Genomic DNA, 9,218 nt, shown 5'->3' with positions numbered 1-9,218 from the left:
GAGCCCCGTGCACGGAGGGACTTTGGCTCGGAGCCGCCTTCAATCGCGTTTGACAAACAAACGGCAGCACCACGGGGACAGCACAGGGCGCACAGCGCTGCACAGCCGAGCTGCTGCTGCCACCCGGCCACGGGAACACAGCGCTCCCAGCGAGCAGAGCCCTCATGGGAGACGGAACATGAGCGCACGGTGTAAATATCTGCACAGATCAGCACCTGCAGCGCTGGGGGCCAAGTGTTGAGTGTCACCCACCACCACGTTCCATCTCCCCCCGCCCGGCAGCTGCTGCTCCTGTTCGCAGCTCGGTGCTCCTTCACCAGCAGCACTTTGCTGACATTCCTCCCTCCTCCTCCTCCCTCCTCTCCAAAGAGAGAAAATAATGGTGCCTTTGTTGGGCTGCTGCAATGCAGGCGCTGCAAGGAGCTGTGCTGTGGGGTCGGGCTATGGGAGCCACTTACAGCTCCTCCACACGGCACTGCAAGTTCCGCCACTTGTATGTGAATAAATACCAGCAGGTCCTCCAATTCAGTTCCAGTTCATTATATACAAATAGCAACGTTTAATATTTACATCATTAAGTTAATCATCTCTGTAAAAAAAACCCAACAAAACAAACAGAACAGCCTCCTAAATTAGTGTCGTCTGTACAGAGCGCAGCAGTGAGCTGCCCTTGGCACGGTCACAGTGTAATGTACACTACCCATTGCCCGGCCCCGCTGCGGGAAGGGAGCTGTGCTCTGCCTGGAGCCGGGGAACGGCAGCTTCAGCTCCGTGGGTCCATCTGTGTAATGTACACTACGGGTCCCCGGCCCCACCGGGCTGCAGGCGGGCGAGCTGTGGGTCACACGATGTTGGCCAGCTCTGTGGAGTCCGACTCCGAGCTGCTGTTGCTCTCCTCCCTGCGGGGGAAGAAGGTGTGAAGCAAAACCTGCCTCCATCCCATAGTGCTGCTGCAGCCAGCAGGGAACCCCACAGCCCTGGAGGCACCGCGTGCAGACCCAGCCCAGCTCTTTAGCAACCAGGGCAGGTCCCGTGCCATCCTCAGGCGCTTCACACCACCTCTATATGGCAGCTGGGATTGGCAGAACCATCGCTCCTCACTGCCGCCCACAGCTCCGACACGTCCCGGTGCCGCCTGACGAGCCCAGGCCAGACCCGTCCCACAGCCCTGGCACGCGACGTGGCCGCCTCTCAGCACGGGCCCACACCCACCTCAGGTCCTGCAGGGCCTTCTTGTTCTCCTTGCGCTTGTCCTCGTCGATGGGGTACAGCTTGAAGAGCAGCAGGCCCAGCAGGATCAGCCCCACAGGCACAGCCGACACCAGCAGCTTCAGGGTGACGTTCACCTCGCTGGGCTGGGAGCAGCCCCGTGTCTGGTACCCTGCGAAGCTGCAGACACACACACACATCAGAGATGGGAGAACCACAGCCGGGCTGCACCCGCTGCCACCCCCACCACACTCACTCCAGGCTGAGCGTAGAGATGCCCAGGGACACCCCGGAGGTGAACTTGGTAAAGAAGACGTAGAAGGAGAAGAAGATGGCTTCATGGCCGCGGGATTCGGGGTGCTGCAGCTTGAAGTCATCTATGACGTCCGGGAGCATGGACCTGCATGGAGACAGGTGAGCATCTCCCTCCAGGACTCCCAGGGACCACAGAGTGCCCCACAGAGCCCAGCCCCGCTCTCACCAGGGCAGGAGGAAGGCGGCCGCCACGCTGATTCCTGCTGCCACTGCCACGATGTAGGTGACGACGAGGTTACTGTCCAGGACAACCACCAGGATGAGGAAGGGGACGGCGGACTGTGGGGAGACAGAAGCCAGGTTGGTACCCCAGAGCCCTACAGCTGCTGCCATCAGCCCCATCCATCCCAGTGCCAGCCCTGGCACACGGCTCTGCACATCCACTCACCGAGATGCCCACGTAGACAGCAGTCTTCTTCCCAAAGCGGGTGAGGAACCACTGCCAGAAGGGGATGGTCAAGGTGGCTGACAGCTGTGGGAAGAGGTTTGTGGTCACTGGCTGTCCAGGCTCTGCACACTGGTCTCAGCCGCTCACCCAACACCCCAGGCTTCCACAAACCATCCACTCCCACCCTGGAGAGCTGGGGACTGAAGCAGGAGCACAAGGACATTGCAGCATGCCCCAGTACCATTCCCTTTAGCCAGCCAAGGACCTGGCTGCCCTGGGCATAGGAAGGAGCCAGATCCAGGAGCCAGGCTCTGCAGGGCCTGGCACTTCAGACCTCCCCATCCCATAGGACTCCCAAAGAGCTGTTGTGCTCCATCCCAGACAGTGAACACCAAGCTCTTTTTCCTGAGAGGGGGGAAGGGAGATAAGTGGCCAGATTTGGACAAAAGGCCCCCACGGCTCCTGTTCTTCCATCTCTGGCAGCCTCCATGTGGGAACAAAGGCTTTGCTGTTCTGCCAACCCACCCTGCTTCTGTGACTCCTGCTCCCTCCTCTGTTCCCAAGGGACTTTTGGTCACTGTCCCCACAGCCCCAACCTCCCTCGCTCCCCAGCTCAGACACGGGATGCCATTGTGGGCATCCCATCCCTGGGGGCGTCCAGTGGAGCCATACGCACCATGATGGCCAGGAGGATGTTCTGAAACTCGTTGCGGAAGCCCAAAGTGTAGGTGCAGAAGAGGGCAAAGTTGCCCTCCAGCAGCTGCAAACGGAGGAGACAGCAGTCAGGGGAGGACGCTGGCCACTCAGATGCCAGCGTTCACTCTCCATCCACATCTGGATCACTGATCCTGGCCCACCAGGCTTCAGCTTGCCCCCTGCCCCATCCTCCAGTCCAGCCCTCCTCACCATGAAAGCCAGTGAAGTGAAAAGGAAGCCAGTGATCAGCTTGATGTAGGCACCGTGGTTCATCACCAGCTTCAGCCCTCGGAAGAAGGAGACTGGCTCATCTGACTGCAGCTCAGAGGACTCTGGGGAGCAAAGTGAGCCCAACATCAGACCCACATACAGCACCCTGGGGGCACAGGGCAAAGCACCCAAACCTGCTGTAGAGCAGCACACAGGACCTGGGAGTATAAGGGCAATGTGGGAAAGAAGGTCCCGGCCCAGAGTGTCAGAGGGGCACTGCTTTGCCCAGAGTAAGCCGAGCTGGGTGAAAAACAGAAGGGCAGGACCAGAGCTCTGGACTTTGGATATCACCTCACTCTGGGATGCCACAGCTGGCACACAAACTCAGCCAGCCAAAGCCACATGAGATGAACATCTCCAGCAGGGCAGTGAGATGAGCTGAAGATGCTGCATCCTTCTGCCCACAGCACTGCCATTCTGTAAAGCCATCCCAGCTCCTCAGTCCCTCTTTAGGGGGCAGAACCCTCAGATGAGGCCACAGCTCCTCCAAGAGCCCCAATGCATCACAGCCCCTCTTGTCTCACCTCTCTTCTCCCGCACTCCCACTGAGAGGATGACAGCGCAGAGGATGTAGAGCCCTCCAATGACCCCCGCTGCAACCATGTAGGCATTCCTCTGTGTGAGAGGGGAAGCAATAAGGGAAGGTCTCATCCTGGCAGCCAGTGCTGCCCAGGGGAACAGCAAAGAACAGCAAGTGCCCTCAGTTTACCGTGTCTGCCAGTGAACCAGAATAGTGGGTCATGTTCACATTCCTTATGGTCGCTGAGAAGTTGGTCTCACTCAGGAAGGGGGGGTTCTCGATGCAGGGGGTAACTGCCTTGCCCACGATCTGGCCCTGGATGGCAGTGCCCAGCACAGTGCCCAGCACCTCCACTGTCATACCTGGGGAAAAGAAGCAGGGCTGAGCTTGGGGCTCTCTGCTTCCCGTCAGCAACAGAGGTGAGCCAGCACAGCACAGCACGGCTCCACCTAAACCAGAGGAAAAAGTCCTGTGCTGGGAAATCAAAACAGAGAGGCAGGAAAGGGAGGCAGCACTCACGATAGGCAGTGGCGGAGTCCCGCTCACTCTGCTCCCTGCTGATGAACATTGTCAGCGCCGAGTAGGGCACATGGAAGCACTGCAAGGGCACCAGAGAATGGGATCAGTGAATGTCGGTGGGAACTGAACAGAGGTCCTGCCACCCTGCCCTGTTCCTCCCCACTGACCCAGCATGCAGAGCCCAACTCACCGTCACAAGGGTCTGGAAGATGCAGTAGAAGATGAGATACCACATCACTTGGCCTCTGGAGATGTCTGGGACGAACCAGATGAGGAAATAGGAGATGACAGCAAATGGGGTGGAGAAGATGATCCTTTGGGAAGACACAGTGTCAGCCTTGCAGTCACACTTGAAACCCATCAGCCCAGCTCTCCCTGCTGCTGTACAGACAGTGGGGACCTGGGACCTGATTCTGGGGACTCCCAGCTGCCCCGAGGCCCACCCTGCTAAAACACATAAGCAGGGCTGGGTGCCATGGGGCTGCAGGCATCACCTTGGCTCTCACAGCAGGAAGGGAATGGGCTGACTCAGACTTCCACAGAAAAACTGTTTCTGCAAGAGCAGGCATCTCCGCTGCGATGGAAGGGACTGATCTGCTCCTGCCATCAGCCCCCAGCCCCGACCCTTCCCGCAGGCAGCACTGCTGCGTGCTCAGCAAGGTGCCATCGCCCTGCTCCTCCTGGCAAGGGCTGCAGAGCAGCCAGGAGCGCAGCTCCCTGCCCACAGCTCCTGCCAGCACCGAGCCCTCATGGCAGGGTCACCTCTGCTCAGCTGGCAGGGACAGAGCGAGTCCCAGCCAGCAGCAACCGCTCCTTCCTGCAGCTCTGCACAGAGTGCAGCAGCACACAATAGGATCAGGGAGGGAGCATTGCTCAAGCACCAGAGCTCGGCACTTGGCTGTCAGAACTGGCCAACAGGCAAACAGCAGCGGAAAGCCACCCACTGCATCTTGGCTTCATTCTGGCTTTGTTTGCAGCTCGCAGACTTGCAAGCACGCGATGCTCCACAAGCCACTGAATGGAGGCTGCACTCAGGAAGCAAAGCAGCAGAACTGTGCAGAGCTGCACATGGTCGGGGCCGTCTCCCTGCAACGAGGGGATGAGGAAATGTTTCCATGCAAGTGACAGTACAGGACACCACGTTAAATTTAAGCTGGGGAGTGTTGAGAAACAGTATCGCCTTGGATGGAGCAGGCAGACGCTGCACAGGACGGAGCACATGCACATTTTTCCACACACACGTCACCGGGGGGGGAAGGAAGGAAGGGGCAGCCAGCTCACAGCCACTCCCCCACTGCGCCCTCATTGCCACGCATATATGGAGCCGGGGAAGGTTTGAATCGGTCACTGCAGCCCTACGCACAACTGGAAGCGCGTTGCGTGGGCTGCAGCCCCACGGGTGCACACGGGGCGAGCACAAACCCCCCCCATGGGACACGGGGTGTCTCCGGGCCCAGGAGGAGTCGCCGAGCCCCGGGGTGAATGACTGGCAGTTACCCCGTGGGTGCGGGGCGCGGCGGTGGAGCCGGTGACGCGCGGCCGCTCATTGGCTGCGAGTGATGGCGTGTTCCTTTGTGCTGCTGCTCCCAACCCGCTTTAACCGTTTGCAAACGGCCCGAGGAGGAAGGTCAGAGCCGGGACAACGCCATCACCGCGTCAGGGAAAGTCTGGTCATCGATAGAGGGGAAATGATGCACGAGAGCAGCGTGTGCGGGAGCTGCTGGGAGGCAGCAGCGTGTCAGGAAGGGCTCACAAAGAACCAGAGGAAGCAGAAGCTGCCCCGTGCTTTGAGTCACGGCTCCACGTCACGCACTTCGTAGCCTGGCAGGAATTCACCCCCGGGATCCCAACATGGTGCACCCAGGGGCTGGGGTCAGGCAGCAGCACCCAAAGAAATGGAGGCAGCAATGGAGCTGCATCAGCCCGCGGCCGCTGGTTTCCCCTGCGGCCAGAAATAAAACCTGCGAGCCGAGGGGCCCAACAGGCCACAGAAGTGCTGGCTAATTTTAACAATGCACGAGCCAGCCCGAGGAATGCAGCAGCTCCATCCCCACCCCGACCCCAAGATTACAGAGCAGAGCTGCAGCTGAGCGCTGCTGTCCCGCCCAGCCCAGCGCTAATCTCCAGACCCCAGACTCTGCTGCCTGCAGGGAGGCTATTTCAGGCCATGCGTGGAACCTGGCTTAGCCAGGCAGCTGCCTCTGCCCAGAGCTATTCACAGAAACCCATGGCAGCAGAGGGTGTAATTGCAAGGGAAAGGAGCGCCCAGCAGCCACAGCCCCCTGTGCTACCCCCTTTGCTGCACTGTATTTCAGCACCCTGCAGGTTATTTTGGTGTGGGACACGCCACCATATCCACACTCATGGCACTCTGTGGCTCTCATCCTGCTTCTGAAGATGGCACTGCTCACTGTCCTGCACAGGGACGGGTGTTGATGGACACCCCCCCCATCCCATGCCCAGATCTTCTGGGGTTTTATAAACACCCACACCTCCAACTTCCCTTTGCTCTGCACTTTGCTCCCAAGGGCAGCACCCACACGCAGACGCCTGGAGCCGTGGCAGCTGCTCTTCTTGTTCACACCACATCCTTGTGACCATCAGCAGGCACCCACCACCCGCATCACTGTGCACACCCCCACCCCTCCTCCCTGCGGCTGCAATGCCAGCTGCTCTGCAGGCAGCACGTCCCTGCCACAGGAGTCTGTGCCCAGCACCTGAGTGTGGCACAGGGCGCTCCTGGGGGGCTGGAGCTGGTCCAGGTGTGGCAGCACAGGGGTACAAGGTGACACAAGGGGACAGCTTAGGTACAACGGGATAACAGGCACAGTGCAATGCTGCCAGCAGCAGCCCGTGCCACCAGCCACCTCCGCTGGGTGAGACAGACTGCGGGCACATCCTGCCCTACCAACCTCATCCAAGGGAGGCCCACAGCTGATGGCCGTCAGTGCACGGGGAAGGGACACCAGCTGCTACAGGCAGAACTCACCACGGCATCAGGCGGCCAAAGCGGGTCCACGGCGTCTTGCTGATGAAGAAGCCCACCATGGGGTCTGTGATGGCGTCCCATGCTCGCCCCACAAACAGGATGATGGAGGCGTAGAACGGGTCAAGCTGTAAGAGTCAGAACCACAGAATGGCTGAAGTCGGAGCCCAGGCAGTTCCAACCCCCATAATGGGCTGGTTGCCCCCCACCGGCTCAGGCTGCCCAGACCCCCATCCAACTTAGTCTTGAGTGCTTTTGGGGTTGGGGCACCACAACCCCCCTGGGCAGCAGCACCAGCACCTCACTGCCCTGGGAGCAAAGAATTTTGTCTTACCATCCGACCTAGATCTCCCCTCCTTCAGTTTAAAGCTATGTACCCTCATGCTATCACTGTCAGACTGTGTAACAATTCAACCCCTTCCTGCTCCTAAGAGACCTCAAGGGCACAGACGGGCTGTGAGGGCACAGAACCCCAAGGCCGCCTCGCTGAGCTCCCACGACCCCGCAGCTGTTCCAACAGCGCGACTCGCCGTTTGGGAACGGGGACACGTCGATCCTCACGCTCCCAACGCGGATCCCGACGGCGACGGCCGCTCCCGGGACACCCCGCCCCCGCGGGACCCGGATCCCGGCGCCCCATAAGGAGCCCGACCGAGCGCCGCCGCCCCCCGCCCCGGTACCTGCGCCACGTCCAGGAGGTAGATCTGGAGGAAGAAGCCCAGCGCGCAGCCCGTGGTCTGGTAGGGGGCCCCGCCGACGGCGTAGCACAGCTTGCTGCACACCGACAGCCGCTCCCGGCTCTCCTGCAACGGCCCGCGGCGTTAGGAGCGGGGAGAGGGACGGGAACCGAGGGCGGCTCCGAGCGGGGCCGGGGAAGCCCCGGGGATAAGGGGAGGGGGACGGCGGCTCACCCTGCGCCGGGGCTGCCGGGGCTGGCGGCACGAAGGCGGCAACAACCCCGCAGCCGCGGCCCCAACGCGGACCCGCTCCGCGCCGCCTCCCCCGGCCATGCCGTGCGCGATGAATGGGGCGCGCAGCCACCGCCCGCCCGGCCTCGTTCAGCGCCCGCCCCGCCTCCATCCCGCCTCCATCCCGCCTCCATCCCGCCTCCATCCCGCCTCCATCCCGCCTCCATCCCTGGGCTGGAACTGAGCGCTCTGATGCTCGCGGCCATTCCAACGTGCGACGCCTTTCTCCTAAACCAGTGAATGCGGTTCCATGGAAGTCTGCACCAGCCCCACCAGCCCATTACTGCTGCACCTCCCAGTGCTGCTGGTGGGGCCGGGGCTGCGCAGCGGGACGATGGGACACAGCATCTGGTGACAGCATCCCATACAAGGCAACGGGCTCGGTGAGCTGCAATGCACCTTTCCAGCAAAAAACAAAGCGTCAGTGCCATGTCAGCGCAGTGACAGCTGCCAGCGCTGCTCAGGTCACCACGGAGCAAAGATCACACTGAGAAGTGCCATGGGATGGGGTCAGCGTGGCATTAACCCCATCTTCAGACCCTTAGAGCCAATACTGCCATTGCTGCCACCCCGATCCCTTTGTCCGAGCGCTCCTTGGCTCTCGGTGCTGTTCCTGCTCTCGGGCACAGTGCAAAGAGCTGCTCCTGAGTTTGGGGTGAACAACGGGCAGCGTTTTGTGCTGAGACTGTGCAGAAAGGCTGCAAGTAGGCACAGCCCTGCTGCGCATCTGAAGCAGGAGAAGCAGAATGACCAGGATCGGGGGATTTCCTGCAATTAGGAGGATTTTCTCCCCGCCCGGAGTTGTGCAATATCAGGGAGTGGGGAAGATGTGAAACCTTCTGCCAAGCGAACACCCAGGGGATACTCGCAGCTGTGAAGCAGACGCTGAGGACGGGACCCGAGTGCTGGCCCTGGGGTTACAGGGGATGGGGACAGGAATGGGGACAGGGGTGGGAAAAGGGGCTGCACCGATGATGATGGCTCTGCCTCCCGCCTGCCGCCCGTACATCCCCATAGCACAGATCTGGTACAGCCCAGAGCTGAGCAAGTGTGAGCGCACCCGAAACCAGACAGCGCTGCTGATGGTGTCAGCACAACGCCCTGCTGGGGGCAGCCCCAGGGCAGCTCCAGGCTCAGCTCATCTCCTGGCACCGCAAGTGGGCAAAATGGGTCTGGGAGGGCTAAGGAGGTGCCAGGGACTGAATTTTCCTCCCTCTTTCTGCACTTTGCTGCTTGCTGGACTCAGCACGGTTCTGGCAGTGGTGCGTGGTGTGTTCCTGTGCCCATGGGGCCTGGGGGTTTTGCAAGGGCCCCGTGGCTTCATGGGGGCAAAGGGGACACGTTGCA

The 9,218-nt window shown here is 60.8% G+C and overlaps 1 protein-coding gene across 1 annotated transcript; it reads right to left on the bottom strand.

Moving 5' to 3' along the window:
* Positions 1 to 519: 519 nt before the first annotated feature.
* MFSD2A (major facilitator superfamily domain containing 2A) lies at positions 520 to 7,944 on the bottom strand. Its single transcript, XM_015883509.2, has 14 exons — positions 7,815 to 7,944; positions 7,584 to 7,706; positions 6,907 to 7,031; positions 4,108 to 4,231; positions 3,918 to 3,996; positions 3,588 to 3,760; positions 3,403 to 3,493; positions 2,819 to 2,940; positions 2,589 to 2,672; positions 1,913 to 1,996; positions 1,691 to 1,803; positions 1,466 to 1,609; positions 1,213 to 1,389; positions 520 to 899 (listed from the first exon to the last, which is right to left on the bottom strand). Exons 1-14 carry the CDS (start codon positions 7,911 to 7,913, stop codon positions 842 to 844), a joined length of 1,596 nt encoding a protein of 531 aa, XP_015738995.1. The 5' UTR covers positions 7,914 to 7,944; the 3' UTR covers positions 520 to 841.
* Between the last annotated feature and the right edge of the window lie 1,274 nt (positions 7,945 to 9,218).

The sequence above is a fragment of the Coturnix japonica genome, chromosome 23, assembly GCF_001577835.2.
Source record: "Coturnix japonica isolate 7356 chromosome 23, Coturnix japonica 2.1, whole genome shotgun sequence".
Lineage (NCBI taxonomy): Eukaryota > Metazoa > Chordata > Aves > Galliformes > Phasianidae > Coturnix > Coturnix japonica.
This window is presented reverse-complemented; position numbering and strand designations above follow the sequence as displayed.

Coding starts and splice junctions, on each gene's coding strand:
- MFSD2A (XM_015883509.2), bottom strand. CDS start 7,913: ATGGCCGGGGGAGGCGGCGCGGAGCGGGTCCGCGTTGGGGCCGCGGCT. Junction 3,494..3,587: donor CTGGTTCACTGGCAGACACG/GTAAACTGAGGG, acceptor CCTCTCACACAG/AGGAATGCCTACATGGTTGC. Junction 1,997..2,588: donor ACATCCTCCTGGCCATCATG/GTGCGTATGGCT, acceptor CTCTTCCCACAG/CTGTCAGCCACCTTGACCAT.